The sequence below is a fragment of the Myripristis murdjan genome, chromosome 12, assembly GCF_902150065.1.
Source record: "Myripristis murdjan chromosome 12, fMyrMur1.1, whole genome shotgun sequence".
NCBI lineage: Eukaryota > Metazoa > Chordata > Actinopteri > Holocentriformes > Holocentridae > Myripristis > Myripristis murdjan.
This window is the reverse complement of record NC_043991.1, coordinates 1,073,106-1,089,868: the sequence shown is the minus strand read 5'-3', so window position 1 is coordinate 1,089,868 and position 16,763 is coordinate 1,073,106. Positions and strand designations below refer to the sequence as shown.

General features: G+C 40.6%; 1 protein-coding gene across 2 annotated transcripts in view; it reads right to left on the bottom strand.

Annotated features, from left to right (window-relative positions):
• Positions 1-2,060: 2,060 nt before the first annotated feature.
• The window catches only part of LOC115368759 (ras-related protein Rab-27B-like), a 67,130-nt gene continuing 52,427 nt past the window's right edge, over positions 2,061-16,763 (bottom strand). For both annotated transcript variants that reach the window (XM_030065084.1, XM_030065085.1), the window contains exons 3-6: positions 10,364-10,452; positions 6,757-6,860; positions 6,096-6,219; positions 2,061-5,160 (exon numbers count right to left, since the gene is read on the bottom strand). In XM_030065084.1, coding sequence (XP_029920944.1) covers positions 4,974-5,160; positions 6,096-6,219; positions 6,757-6,860; positions 10,364-10,452 — 504 coding nt within the window. In that variant the 3' untranslated portion in view covers positions 2,061-4,973. The remainder of the gene's footprint in view (positions 5,161-6,095; positions 6,220-6,756; positions 6,861-10,363; positions 10,453-16,763) is intronic.

Here is a 16,763-nt window from a genome sequence, read left to right as displayed (position 1 = left end):
ATGTAATGAATTTAAATTGATTTAATAATTTAATTTAATATACTGGGTTGTTTTCATTTAGTTTTATCTTTTTTTTTTAAAAAAAAATCTCATTTTAGACAATACACACACACATACACAATGTGTGTGTGTGTGTGTGTGTATATACACACACATTTTTATGTATGTATAAATATACATCAAATTTTATTTTTTATTGTTTTATTTTTTGATAGAAATCCCAACAGTCTGTTCAGAGGAGTTAATAAAACCTGTCCAAGGTGAAGTGGCAAACAAATGTTCTTGTTGTCTTTGATTTGTTGAGGTGAGCCGTCAAACAAAACCTCTTGGGATTAACGTTTATAATCTCACTGTAATCTCAGTCAGAGCTGTGTGTTTCTGTCAGTCTGCATGACGCCGCAGGGACGACACACACTTCAGGTGCCGTGAGACACAAAAGCCTTTCACCAGCAGAGCAAACAGGAAGTGACACTCGGGCTACTTGTCCTGCCGACCAGAACAGACTCACTGGACGTCTTCAGAGATGCTTTTTACTGTCTTTTCAAACAACAGCAGCAGCTGGAGGTGAGACACTCTGTCCCTCCTGAGCAGAGTGACAGGACGTGAAGCTCGGCTGCTGACAGCTGCATCTTGGATAATCTGACAGATTAAATAATCACCAACAACTGGAAATGGCTATAATTTAGCTTCTAGTCAACTTGGAAAGGTGAGCTAAGCGTCCCATAGGCTGCAAGTCTTTATGCTAAGCTAACAGGAAATGCTAACCATAGGAACTGAACCAGTGGATGTCCAGAGGTGGAGGTGGTGTCCAACATCTGGTCTCAGTCTGGGGGAAGTTGGGGGATTTTGACCAAAACATTGGAATATTCCTTTAAAGTGACATTAGAAAAGCCAGCGAGTCGAGCTGGAGAGAGACGTGCAGCTCATCTGATGCCAGAAACACACATTAGCTTTTATTTCAGAGACGGAGGAATTCAACAACAACAACAACAACAACAACAGGATCATGTGACAGAATGTGACCAGAAAAAAAAAATCTATATATCTTTCTATAAATATATATATATAATAGATAGATAGATAGATAGATATAAATATATCTATCTATATATAGATATATATAGATAGATATATATGTGTGTGTTTGTGTGTGTGTGTGTATATTTATATACACACACATAGATATGCAAACATATATATATATATATACATACACACACACACATATAGAGTTGAATGCTGTATTGCCATCTCTCCACTTCAAAGCAAAAATAAACAAACAAAAAAAAAACAGTGAAAAATGAGTAAGGATTATGACAATTTATAATCTTCAGCAGGTATTTCCTAATGTGTACAGCGGTGTATTTTTATCGTGGTAATTAAATTTGTCGTTTTCGGGGAACATGAACATCAGCAGGGAGAGAAAAAAAACAGGAATGCAATGAAGAGAAAAATATTTTTATATGACACAACAAACATCTGGAGGCAGGAAGCTCAAATTAAAATAAACAAAAGCATTATAATCTGTTTTTATCTCAATATAAATAATTCGTCACTTTGTGTTCTAAAAAAAAAATGGTCATGTCTGGGGCCTTAAAGTGACGCTTCACTTTTCTTTCTTTCTTCTTTTTTTTAATATCTGAAAGGAGACGAGCGGCGTCTGCCTGCCGATCTGCTGGAAACTGACTGCAGATCAGTTCTATTCCCAAATTATATTCACAGATCATAGTGTATATTAATGTATGACGGCATATCAGGGCCATTGTAGGGGGGAAATAAAACATGGCACCGAGGAGGGAAGGGGTAATATTCTGAAAAAAAAAAAAAAAAAAAAAACTCCAAATTTTTTAGATTACATTTGTACAAGAAAAAAACTTCTGAGACTGAATTCTGATTTTATAAAGTTATAAATTCATGAAAAAAATAAATCTTTCAAAGTTTAGCTATGTGCTTCCTTGATCAAAAAAAGGAAAAAAACAGAAAAACTAATTTTCTGAGTTTCTTTTCTTGCAAATTTGTGACTTTATAATCTCAGAATTTTTTTCTCATAAATTTGTGAGTTTTTTTTTTCATGTAAATTTACAGTTTTGGAAATTCTGAGTTTTTTTTTTTTTTCCCCAGAATGTACCCTCCTCCGCTCTCATCCCTCGGCTGCATAATTTTTTTTCCTCCCTACAGACCCGGGCAGTGAAGTGAAATCCCAGTGATATTCTGTGACTAGGATTAGGATTATCAGCCATAATGTCGTCACCACTGAAGGCCGACTGACCTCAAGCTGCGAGACTCTAAAGCAACGCTCTGCTCCTGTAGAAGCTACAAGTTGAATAAAATCAACTCTGTTTTTAGAAAAACGAGTTTTACTCACAGAAAAAGCACTACACTACCCACAATCCTATCCACAGCTCTGATTGGTGGAGCTCGCTGTTACCTTGGAAATGCTGACTGCACCGGCGAGGTTGGGATTAGGCGAGCAATCCAACAAAGAAAACCATCACGTTTGAACGAATCGGACATTTAAATACCGGTACTGTTAGCATTAACGTTAGCTCAGCGGCTAACGGTACGTGCGACGCCATGATGCTCCTGAAATGTACGTCGGAAACTGGAGTTCTTTTGCGATCGGCGCCATCAGGTGGACACTCGAGCACCCGTGAGTTTTTTTCTTGTTTTTCTCAGTTTCTGAATGCAGATTTTATTTAATCCCACTAATCTCAGACCTGAACACGTGGAGCCGGATAATAAAGCTCATCACGTGGCTTCCCGGGTGTGTACCGCCCCGAACACACCGCCGCCGGAATGAGACGACTCGTGAATGAAGTCAAATTTAACCAACCGGCTGTGACTCGTTTCTTTATCTTGCAAATTCACTCCAATATTCCTGATTTCATTGCAATGTCGCTGGAAGGTTTTTTTCCCCCTAATCTTTTCATCGCTCTGCTCATTTATTTTAGTCCTAACGATCCGGGCCTGATCGATGGGTTAATATTGATTGATTGGCTCGAGGCAGTCGATCAGTCTGGAACAACACTTTCTGTTTTGTTTGGTTTCGTTTTTTTCCTCCTGCCGCTCCGGTGACGTGCCGCAGCCTCACAGGGCAAACCAGACTGGAACAGCCTTTCCCCAATATTCAATATTCAATATAAAATTCAGAGGAAAAAAAATCTGAAATTCAAAGAATAAAGTAAAAAAATTTACAAGAAAGAAAATTCATATATTGTCTGAGACTAAACTGGTAAATTTACATTAAAAAAACTCAGACACTCTATGAGATTAAAGTGGTAAACTTAGAGAAAATAACGCACAAATTTATGAGTTAAAAATAGAAAATCACCGTGTTGTTTTCTTCTGAATCGGCCCGAGTCACGGTGACGTCTCTGCAAAGTCCAGAATCACAATCAGAAGATTGTGATTCTGGTTTTCACAGGTTTTGTTTCTGTGACTTTATCATCTCAGAATTTCTGAGTTCTTCTTTTTCCTCAAAGAAATTTGGATATTCTCTGAGATTAAAGTGGTAAATATATAAGAAAAAATCTCATACAATTATGAGGAAAAACCTCCAAAAATTCTAAGATGATAAACTCACAAATTTGCGGAAAAAAAACTCAAAAATTCGGAGTCTAAAGTAGTAAATTTACAAGAAAACACAGGAACCACGACGGGGGAAGTGAAAGTTTCTGCAGATTCATTCAAATCATCGACGTGCAGCTGAAGCTGTTAAAAACTGACCAGAGGTTAATATCAGCCAATCAGATGGGAGCTAAATGAATCCTAACGAGCCGCGCTGATGTGCACAGAATTACTGAGTTACGTCTTTCAAAAGCCACCGACGTTTTTTTGTTGTTGTTTGTTTTGATTTTTAAAATCTGAATCAAAATCAAGCGCCACAAAAAGCTCATTTTCACAAATATGTTTGTTTGTCTTTCTGTTTCGGTTAGCTGTGCAGCGTTTCTCCTCTCGGTCGTGTTGCCTGGCAACCTGATACCTCGCCGCGGCGTGAAACAGCCCCACCGCTCCACCAGGGGAACCGTGTCAGCGCCGAGGCGCTAATCTGTGCATGCATGAACTTTAGCTTGCTAATCATTAGCCTGTTAGCTTCTTAGTCTTAGCTAACTGTTAACTCGTTCGCTTCCAAGCTCGTTAGCTAATACTGGCTAAAACACTTGGTTAAGATGACATTAAGGGTTAGGTTAAGGTTAAGGTTAAGGTTAGGAAACTTTAACTAGCAAGCTAACATTAGCCAATATTAAAAACAAACTGTTTTGTTTGGATATGATTTGAACTCGGGTCGCTCACAGGCCCCCCGCCTGCCTGCTGGTGTGGACCCTGTCGCCCCCTGCAGGCCACGTCATGAAGCCCCGCAGGTTTCAGAGCGTGACGCTGACACGCTGCCCCCTGGTGGAGTGGCGTGCCCGTTGCACCAGGCTTCATGCAGACGTGATGTTCTCAACAGGAACCAGAGGAACCAGAGTTTGCTTTTTTTCCAAGCCTGTGTTTAGAGATGAACTGATCAAACCTGTGGCCCCAAAAGAGTTTCAATGAAAAGTTTGAAACATCCTCTGTCCATTTTTCCTGTGCAAATCCATCCAATCCACTGAGACAAACAAACAAACAAACAAACAAACAAACAAACAAACAAACAAACAAGCTCCAGCCCTGGCGGTGACGTGAGCGTTGGGCCCTCAGAGCCTCCGGCTGCGGCAGGCGGTGGTGAAACTTCCTCCTGGCTGCTCCTCCCAGATCCAGACTGACTGCAATACCTTGAAATGTCCACTAGAGGGGGCTGGAGCTGTTTCAAGGCCAGAGCGGCAGACAGGGAGGAGGAGGAGGAGGAGGAGGAGGAGGAGGAGTGAGAACGAAGAGGAGGAGGAATCATGCAACTGAAGTGGACAGAGAGAAGAGGAGGAAGCGAACAGAAGGGGGAGGACGGGCAAGACGAGGAGCGCCGTCGGGTCACTTCCTGTTTCCCAGCTGATCTAGCATGCACATTTCTTCTCGCCGGGCGGGGCGGAGCCGAGCTTGGCGGCGCCGTTCCCGTTGGCGGGCTCGGCGGGGGGTTTGTCGACGCACTGCTCCATGCGCTTCATGACCAGGTCCAGCAGGGTGATGACGGCCTTGTCCACCTCCGCCCCCGTCGCCGCGCTCGTCTCAAAGTACGGGATCCTGTGAGGGACAAACAGAGCCAGTTTACATCGAAATATTCATGTTTATCCACATTCACAGGCATGTTTTATGATCCTGGACTAACTGTTAACATGTTGACTCATCAGCCTGATTTATTTCTATTCATCATAAATGTCAAATTAATAATAACAACAATAACAATGATAATAATAATAATCTTTATTTTTCATATGAAAGATGTAGCTCAAAGTGCTTTACAATAGAGAAAATAAAATGTGTAATAATAATAATAATAAAATAATAAAACTTTATTTTTATAGCACCTTTCATACAAGAATTGCAGCTCAAAGTGCTTCACAATAAAAAGAAGAACATTTGAAAACACATTAAATAAAACATTAAAACGAATAAAACACAGCACAGGGTGGAATTAAAAAGAAAAGGCTAAAAATTGAAATAAAATTTGAAATAAAACAAAAGATGCAAATAAAACAATAAAAGACAACAGTGTGGAATAAAATAGGAGCTCGTTAAAGGCTAAAGTGAAAAGGTGGGTCTTTAATCTTCTTTTAAAGATGTCTAGTGAGCTGGCTTCCCTGATGTCTAAAGGTAGTGTGTTCCAAAGCTTAGGGGCGTAAGTAATAAAGGCGGCATCCCCAAGCAATAAAAAAGAGAGAAAAAAAGAAAATGCAATTAATAATAACTACCAGGTAACATATAAAAACAAGATATAATAAATAAACCTTGAAAATTGGTGCAGGTTATTAGCAGCGATTAGGGTTGCAGAGCAGTTAGGAACAGATACATAAAAACATGATATGGACGGTTATGGTAGAAAATGCACTTTATGCACTTCAGGTGAGTGTATAAACACATGAAGGTGCCGTCAGAGTGTAAAGACAAAAAGCCCCTCGAGGCGGCCGTCCCGTCCGGGTGCCACGGGCCGTCCTGCAGCGGCGGGAACATGAACCCACCCGTACTTGTCGGCGAGCTCCTTGGCCTGTTTCTCCTGGACCTCCCGCTGGTCGGCCAGGTCTGCCTTGTTCCCCACCAGCACGATGTCCGGGTTCTCACAGTACGCGTTGGCCTGCAGCTGGCCTGCACACACACAACAGGACAGGGCACACACACCGACAACTCAACACTTAAAAATATAGAAGCCTCCTCTCCTGCTGAGAGCTGCAGCCAGAGAGAGGACACGTCAAATCACAAACCGTCTCATCTGCTTTGATTACAGATATCGATTTAAAAAAAGAGCCGACCTAATTTATTTTATTATTATATTAAGACCCAGAAAGCAGACAACACAACAGGTTATTATAACTCACTGAACTAAACTAAACTAAACACTTTAGTTAACTCAAATAATAATAAAAACTAGACTTGATGATATTGTGTTCTTGCAGAAATTACTGAAATAAAATAAATCTACAGAAAATGTCTAAAAGCATGAAGTGTGCAGCGTGTTCTCTCCTCCTTTTCTAACTGCATGGAAAAGATCACAGCCAACAGGAACAGTACTTCCACTTCTACTGCAGTAAAACATCAGCAGAGTGACAGTACTTCTATGTCAGCAGTAATACTGGGGGTTATAGAAGCAGAAGGTGTAGATTGGTTCTGACTGCTCTCACTCACTCATCCAGTTCCTGACGTTGAGGAAGCTCTGCTGGCTGGTGAGATCGAACATCAGCAGGAAGCCCATGGCGTCCCTGAAGAATGCCGTCGTCAGGCTGCGAAACCTGAGACACACACGCACACACACACACACATACACACACACATTTGAACACATTAAAGCAGAGCTGTCACGCTCAGATCAGTTAGCGGGCTGCAGTCGTTCAAACCTCAGACCTTCACGAGGGCGATACAACCTGAGTCGACACATTTTTATATTCTAGGCTGCTTTCTGATTTATTATTTCAAATCAATCAATTTGAGGCCGACCAATCAGTGAGAAGCTGCGTGTCGGCTCCGTAAAACAACACAGAACATAGAATTAAATCGAGCAAAAGAGACACGTGCAACAAACACACAGCAGACAGGTTTCACATTTACCTTCCATAATAATCATAATAATAATAAGAAGATTTATAATAGTAATAATAATAATTATTATTACATTTCTGCATTAAAGTGAATTGCTGTCATTTCAAATGTTCTAGTCTTTCAGCCCTGAAATGCTCATTTTTGATGATTTTTGTTTTGGGATTTATATTTTTAATTGGCTGAGGCTTCAAGTAAAGAACAAAACGCCGAGTAAACTCCTGAGTGCAATGGCACAGCTTTCTGTATCAGCTTTTTTAGGTGGTTTTTTTTTTGTTGTTGTTCTTTTTGGTTGAAATCAGAAGCTGACACTGTAGTGCCCTGTTATCCTGCTTCAAACGAGGCCTTAAACGCATCACGACTCGTTCCAGGAGAGTCCCTCCTTTCGTGATACAGGAAGTCCCTCCACGAAACACAAACGAGCTCTGATCGATAAGGATGAAGATGTTGATGAAGATGAGGATGAGGATGAAGATGAGGATGAAGATGAGGATGAGAATGAAGATGAAGATGAGAATGAAGATGAGGATGAAGATGAAGATGAGGACGAGGATGAAGATGAGGATGAAGATGAGAATGAAGATGAGGATGAAGATGAGAATGAGGATCAAGATTAGGATGAAGATGAGGATGAAGATGAGAATGAATATGAGGATGAAGATGAGGATGAGGATGAAGATTAGGAGGACGATGAGGATGAAGATGAGGATGAAGATGAGAATGAAGATGAGGATGAGGATGAAGATTAGGACGAGGATGAGGATGAAGATGAGAATGAAGATGAGAATGAAGATGAGGATGAAGATGAGAATGAAGATGAGGATGAAGATGAGGATGAAGATGAGGATGAGAATGAAGATGAAGATGAGAATGAAGATGAGGATGAAGATGAAGATGAGGACGAGGATGAAGATGAGGATGAAGATGAGAATGAAGATGAGGATGAAGATGAGAATGAGGATCAAGATTAGGATGAAGATGAGGATGAAGATGAGAATGAATATGAGGATGAAGATGAGGATGAGGATGAAGATTAGGAGGACGATGAGGATGAAGATGAGGATGAAGATGAGAATGAAGATGAGGATGAGGATGAAGATTAGGACGAGGATGAGGATGAAGATGAGAATGAAGATGAGAATGAGGATGAGGATGAAGATGAGGACAAGGATGAAGATGAAGATGAGGATGAAGATTAGAACGAGGATGAGAATGAAGATGAGGATGAAGATGAGAATGAAGATGAGGATGAAGATGAGGATGAGAATGAAGATGAAGATGAGAATGAATATGAGGATGAAGATGAAGATGAGGATGAAGATGAGAATGAAGATGAAGATGAGGGTGAAGATGAGGATGAAGATGAGAATGAAGATGAGAATGAAGATGAGGATGAAGATGAAGATGAGGATGAAGGTGAGGATGAAGATGAGGATAAGAATGAAGATGAGGATGAAGATGAGAATGAATATGAGGATGAAGATGAAGATGAGGACAAGGATGACGATGAGGATGAAGGTGAGGATGAAGATGAGAATGAAGATGAGGATGAAGATGAGAATGAATATGAGGATGAAGATGAGGATGAAGATGAGGACGAGGATGAAGATAAGGATGAAGATGAGAATGAAGATGAGGATGAAGATGAGGACGAGGATGAAGATTTGGATGAAGATGAGGATGAAGATGAGGACGAAGATGAGGACGAGGATGAAGATAAGGATGAAGATGAGGATGAAGATGAGGACGAGGATGAAGATTAGGATGAAGATGAGGATGAAGATGAGGACGAGGATGAAGATTAGGATGAAGATGAGGACGAGGATGAGGACGAAGATGAGGATGAAGAGGACTGAAATGAACTTCACATCATGTAACAAAGAGTGACTCATGCAGCAGTGAGTCATCAGGCTTTCAGAAACACAGCGAGCAGACTGAGGCAGGTCCAAATTAAAGATCACACACACACACATACACAAACACACACACACACACACACGCAAGCACGCACGCACGCATACACACACACAGACACACACACACACACACACACACACAAACACAGACATGTGCCTATATCTACACACATACTGTAAATTCATGTGAGCAGACAGTTCCATATAGAGACACATGTAGGCACTGATGTATAACACACACACACACACACACACACACACATACACACACACACACACACACACACTGATGCTAAGGTGTATGGTGGCGTATCAGGGCCGCTGTAGGGAGGGGGATAAAAGTTATGGAGCCTGAGGCAGGGGGTAATAATTGAGAAAAAAACCTCAGTGAAAAAAGTCAGGGGTAAATGTATGTGACCAAAAAAAACTAAAAAATCGGAAATTAAAAAGTAACAAATTTGCAAGGAAAAACTGTGAAATTCTCTGAGATTACAGTAAAAAAAAATTTGAGGAAAAATCTCACAAATTTATGAGACAAAACCTGAAAGTTCTGAGGTTATAAACTCACAAATTCTCTGAAATTTAAGCTGCAAATTTATGAGAAAAAAACCCTCCAAACTTCAAAGATTAAAGTCATAAATTTATGAGAAAAAACTCAGAAAACTGAGAAAATTTATTATTAAAAAAACTGGATAATTCATGTGTTGCTTTCCTCTGAGCAGGCCTGGGTCACAGCTCGGTGGCTCGCTGTGTGTTCGCAAAATAATTATTTAACAACAGCATCCAAGTTTCAAATGGCAGCTTAAATCACAGACTGGGACAGGGAGGAGGAGGCTGATGATGATGATGATGATGATGAGGAAAACACCATGGAGTCGAGTGGAACTTCCTGCACCCAGCAGAGCTGCTTCCTGTGGACTTCTAGCAGTAAAATGTCGTCTACAGGCTCAGCAGAGGAGATGAAGCTCGGCTGCTAAAAACTGCATGTTGGCTAATTTGAATAATTAGCATAATGAGCTAATTAATTATCAAAACTGGAAATGGCTATAATTTAGCTTCTAGGGAACTTGGAAAGGTGATCTGAGAGTCTAAATCCATGTTGTTGACGTCCAGAAGTAAAAAATAATAATAATAAAAGGAAACAACACAGTCGACTGCCAGCTCTGTTGTGCCTCCAGATTTCACTTTTGGAGGAAAAAATATCAAATAAATAAACAAACAAACAAACAAACAGAAGATGTGATGTTGATGTGATGCCAGGCGGCGGGACGAGCAGAGCCTACCTCTCCTGGCCGGCTGTGTCCCAGAGCTGCAGGTGAACCTTGAAGGTCTTCCCTGTGGTCGTCCCATTAGGGTTGGACGCTGTGTACACCTGGAGACACACAGGGACCATGATCACTGCACTCATTCACTCACTCACTCACTCACTCATTCATTCAGACACAGCAACCTGTGCACGTTTGTCTCAGACTGATTTCGCTGAGTCACATTTTAATCTAATTTAATTTAATCTAATTTAATTTAATTTAGTTTACACTCTCTGGACAGACAGAACACGCCTGGAAATATTTACACAAACACACAACTTTACATCACTTCACTTGTTTCCAGTCCACAAGTACTCATGAAAATATGTGCATTAGAAAAAAAAAAAGTGCATTATGTAAAAGCATGTGTATTACTCCTACAATAATATTATAACAACATTACCAGAAATAAGAAATTATATGTAAAAAAATAAAGTTACTGTACATACACCATACACACACACAGGGGCACAGTGTACAGTGCTACAGGTGCACATTACAGATAACTAGTTAAATTAAGATTTAAATAGTTTAACTCAGGGTGTCTGTAAGACGGCACATTCTAAGAAAAAAACTCAGAATTTACAAGATTAAAGTCGGAAATTTACAAGAAAAAACTCATAAATTTATGAGAAAAAAAACTTGAAAATACTGAGACTATAAAGTCAAAAAAAAATTCTCATAAATTTGTTAGTTTTTAATCTTAGGATTTTCAAGTTTTTTCTTACAAATTATAAAGTTTTTTTCTTGTAAATTTGTGACTTTAGAATCTCAGAATTTTTGAATTTTTGGAGGTTTTTTTCCAACTTTTCCAAGTATTTTTCTCGTAGATTTTTTTTCTTCCCTTCAATGGCCCTAATTCTCCGCCGTAGTCTCTGACCCTCCGAGGGAGGCGTTAAAAAATCTGAAGCAGCAACTTCCTGTGATGCTCAGCGGGGATCAGTCTTATTCCACTTATTTATTTACTATCATCATCAGTTTTGTCGCCATTTATTGGCTAAATAAGGTGCTTTTATTTTGACGGCCCACTTGTTTTTCAGGCTGAAGCGTTTCTGTTACAAACCGTCATCATCACCGCTATCAGGGTGGAAAGAGCAGTAACACTGCAATCTGTCACTCTTCTAAAACACACACACACACACACACACACACACACACACACACACACACACACACACACATACACACACATACACTCCAAACCTCACAAGTTCCTGAATACTGACTCTATAAATACATATTTTCTGATTCAGTGAGGATTTTTCCGGCTGAGGTGTCGTTCACACCTCTCCGACTCTCACAGTCTGAGACTGCGTTCACACCCGGTGTGTTCACAACAGTTTCCTGACTTTTCCATGAATAAAATCTCCACAAGTATTTCCACAAGTAAACGTTTGACCAAAATGTAAAAAGAAGCACACCTGTAATTTTAGTGTGTTTACAGTGACATATCCGGTTGTTGACTTTATGTGCTATGAGATTAGCATAATTAGATTAATACGTGTGACTTATAATATAAAATGTCTATTTTAGAGCAGGAATAAAACAGAATATAACATAAAATAAATATGTAAAAAATCCAGATACAAAGTTAGAAAAGCCACTTCAGCCACTTTGTAAATAGCGTCCCGTGTGTTCCTGGCTTGCCTGTGCACACACACACGGATGTGCAAGTGAAAGAGAGATATTATCTGAGGAATCATGTTTCAGAGCTGCCACATCACTCCTCCTCCCTTTCCTCCAGCCGCTGGTTTCCATTCATTCCACTACGATATGAACATGAACTTTCAGAGCCTTCACACTTTCTTCACTCCAGTTTTCCATCAGCGGAATAAAGTCCTCCACATGAGTTTTCCTAAAAGCAGCAGCACTGTTGGCTTTTCAGGACTGAAGTGGTAGATTTACAAGAAAACTCACACATTTATGATGAAAAGAAATCGAAAATCAGTGTGTTGTTTTCTTCTGAATCAGCCCGAGTCACGGCGATGTCTCTTCAAACCAGCAGGGTTTCCTTCTGACTGAATCCCACAGGAGAAGAAATCCAGCATTTTCTTCTTGTATATTTGTGAACATTTTTATCATAAAATTAGAAATTAAACCTCAGAATTTCTGAGTTTTTCTCTTGCAAATTTGTTACTTTATAATCTCAGAATTTTAAAGGTCGTTTTCTCATGAATTTACAACTTTAATCTAACAAGTTCTGAATTTTAATGTCTCCCCGTGATGGCCACAGGGGGGAACAGCTTCATGTGACGCTCTGTGAGATCAGCCTCGCACCGCCTTCCATCTACTGTCATCAGACTGAAGGGGTAAATTCACAAGAAAAACCTCACAAATTAATGACAAACAAACAGTGAAACCAGCTGTTCTCATCCTGTGGGATCCAGTCAGAAGGACATCCTGCTGGTTTGAGTCCAGAACCCCAATCTTCTCCTCAGCATCTGGACTCTGAAGAGACGTCGACGAGACTTGGGCCGATTCAGAAGAAAACAATCTGGTGATTCTGGGCTAAAATCACAGGTCACATGACTGCACCGTTCATGTTGGGGTTTCCAGGAGAATAAAATGGTTTGCTGACATGGAAAATGTGGGGAAATTGTAATAAATGGAGCAAACACTGAAAATCAGTGGAATGGCCCTTTAATGTGTGCAGCAGCCACACTGACTGTGAACTTGTGATCACACCGAGTCTCTCTCCGCCTCCCCGTCTCTAGATAAAACAGCTCGGGAAGAGGGTGGCATGTCGCCTTAAAACACACACAAACACACACACACACACACATACACACACACGGACATGCACAGAGGAGGTGAGGAATAATAATCGATTGTATGAGTCATCCGGAGCCGTGGGATTAAAGCAATGCTGACAGCATCTCAAACACACAGGGGCACAACGCGTTACCACGGTGACCAAACTCCATGCCGCAATCAGCCAATCACAGGTGCCGTTTGGTGTGTCATCAGTTTACCTGTTGGTCATTCGATTTTCCTTTCAGAAACGGGTTTGAAAAAAAAAATATTCATAAAACAATTAAAATTAAAACTGATTTTTTTTTTTTATTTTCATGGCCAACAAATTTTTTTTTAAAATGGTTTGATTCTCATTTTTCTTTTTTTAACAAAAACAAACACTACAGAACAGAAATGCAAAAAAGGCCCTTTTACTTTGTGTCTTCGCAGCGTACACATCCCCCTTCATCATCATCATCATCATCATCGTCGTCCCTCTTCCGTTCGTCGGTCCCGTCCAGAAAAACGTTAACATGACCTCCACCTTCCTAAATCTCACCAGCTGCTGCATGTTTACTGTGAAATGCGACGACGTGAGTGAATCCCACGTAAAGAACGGCACTGAGCAGCTTTCTGTCCTCCAGGTAAGGAATTCTGCAGAAGTGTGGCCGCTCCTCTCCCAACCAGATCTGGGGAAACTAGACGACTGTAACGCTCCACAGGCAGGACATCCAACACAGACTCAGACTCTAAGATCACCTCTCTAAACTGACTAACTCTGAAAATAGAGACATTTCCTGGTCTGTGCTTAATTATTAGGCTCAATAATTTATGCAAATTATGTTAATGAGGAAATATTCCATGATTTAATTACGGAAAGAGATTAATTTTCTTGGTATCAAACACAGACTCTAAGATCACCTTTCAAAGTTGACTAAAAGCACAAATGTAGCCTTTTTCGCAATTTTGACCAAGTTTTTACATAATTTATGCTAATTATTATCTACTAATGAGGAAAGGTCACATGACTGCAGCATGGATGGATTTCTGGACGTCACGTCACCAACATGGATTTACACTCTTAGATCACCTCTCCAGGTTAACTAGAAGCTAAATTACAGCCAGTTTTTGGTCATAAATTAGCTCATTATGCTAATTACTCAAATTAGCCAACATGCAGCTTTTAGCAGCCGAGCTTCATCTCCTCTGCTGAGCCTGTAGACGACATTTTAATCATACAACTTCAGAAACAATCCACTGATGAACTTCAATTAATTCAGGAACTCTGCTGCTGGACTTTCACCCAGAACCAGAGAGCAGATGAGTCCAGGTTGAGCTGAGCTGCGGCGCCTCCCTGTGGCTGTCAGGATCTGAAGCTTCTCCTGCTGGTTTCCAGGCTCTTCATGGTTTGGCTCCGGCCTGCATCTGAGTCTCTGTGGTTTTATTATCCTTCACGGCCTCTCAGATCCTCTGCTGCTGCTTTTTAAAATACAAACTGTCACAGAAACAGGAGAATCGTCAGCGAAGACGTTTTTAACCAGTTCCTCCCCGAGGCTGGAAGAGCTGCAGCGAGCTCTGTGGACGTTTTGAAATAAACCACAACTGGAAACTGATTTATTTAACATTGATTTTACCTGTCACACTTCCTGTTTTATTCTTTTATTCTGTCCTCCTTGTTTTACATTTTTGTTTTGCCTTGTAAATGACCACATCTACATCGTCTCAGAAAAAAATGGCCCTTTTGAATTTCTATCCTCTAGTGATTTTATTTATTGTTATTCAAAATAGAAATTGAAAATCAAACTATTTTTTAAAATTTTGCTCTGAAAGGACCATGAAATACAAAAATGCATTTGTATTTGAAAATTAAAATTTTTGTATTTTTGTTTTTTGTTTTTTACAACCCGTTTCTGACAGGAAAATCAACTGGCTGGAAGCAGCACAGAGCTGGCTGCTCCAGGCTTTTAGCCAAGGAAAGGAGTTTGTTTATTTCTAAACTCATTTGGCAGCTGAAGCTTTAACCTTGACTTTGTGAGCGGCAGATTGGAGTTTGACTTAGACAAACATTTTAGAGCTTTTATTTACTCACCTCAAACCGGCCAGTGTGGGAGACAGACACTATTTCTGCACATGGATGTGAATATGCATGTATATGTGAGTGTACATGTGGGTGGGCGTCGGTCATGCAAAAAGGGGAACGGGTTGGTTGAAATTTGAAGCGTGTAGAAGTCTGTAAACTCCACAGACTGCAGGACCTGGTGTGAACATCATACCACGTTTCAAAACTGGGAAAAAGAAACTTAAAACGGTTGAATCTCTGTTGGAAAGCTTGAAATCTACTGAAAAAAGATTTTAAGACATCACGTGACTTGAAGCTTCAGTGTTTCAAAATAAAGGTTGGTCCTTTTGAAAACTGTGTTTCAGGGTTTGAACGTGTGCGCAGCAGCTCTCAGATCAGCAGCCACAACAAACTCAAACTGAGAAACTTCCCAGCCGCAGCCGTCAGGAAGGAAAACTGACAGACACAAAAATGTTGGCAGGGATTTTTTTTTTCCCAGTTTTGAAATATGGTGTGATATTCATCTATACAAATGAAATATAATGAAATATAATACAATGTGTCACATGTAGGTGCTGTCTGTATGTGATGTTGTCCATGGGTTGCAGACTTCAGGCAGCCATAGACTGCAAAGGATTTTCGTCCAAATAATGAATATAATCCTTATAATTACAGTTATGCATGAAGTGTACAGTTTGTCCAGGTACCTCTGATCCTCTGAAAATGGGGTGTCAGTGGATAAAACTGCCTGTAATTCTAAAGGGTTAATGCCATATTTTTGTTCAGTTCAGTCTGTTCAGTTGTACTCCACTGTGGTGCAAAATTATAAATATTGTGTCACAGTCCAAATACTTATGGACCCGAGTGTGTACATATGCACATGTACATACATACACTATATTACCAAAAGTATTCGCTCACCTGCCTTTACTCATACTATGAACTGAAGTGCCATCCCATTCCTAACCCATAGAGTTCAATATGATGTCGGTCCACCTTTTGCAGCTATTACAGCTTCAACTCTTCTGGGAAGACTGTCCACAAGTGTTTATAGGAATTTTTGACCATTCTTCCAAAAGCGCATTGGTGAGGTCACACACTGATGTTGGTCGAGAAGGCCTGGCTCTCAGTCTCCGCTCTAATTCATCCCAAAGGTGTTCTATCGGGTTCAGGTCAGGACTCTGTGCAGGCCAGTCAAGTTCATCCACACCAGACTCTGTCATCCATGTCTTTATGGACCTTGCTTTGTGCACTGGTGCACAGTCATGTTGGAAGAGGAAGGGGCCCGCTCCAAACTGTTCCCACAAGGTTGGGAGCATGGAATTGTCCAAAATGTTTTGGTATCCTGAAGCATTCAAAGTTCCTTTCACTGGAACTAAGGGGCCAAGCCCAGCTCCTGAAAAACAACCCCACACCATAATTCCTCCTCCACCAAATTTCACAGTCGGCACAATGCAGTCTGAAATGTACCGTTCTCCTGGCAACCTCCAAACCCAGACTCGTCCATCAGATTGCCAGATGGAAAAGCGTGATTCATCACTCCAGAGAACGCGTCTCCACTGCTCTAGAGGCCAGTGGCGGCGT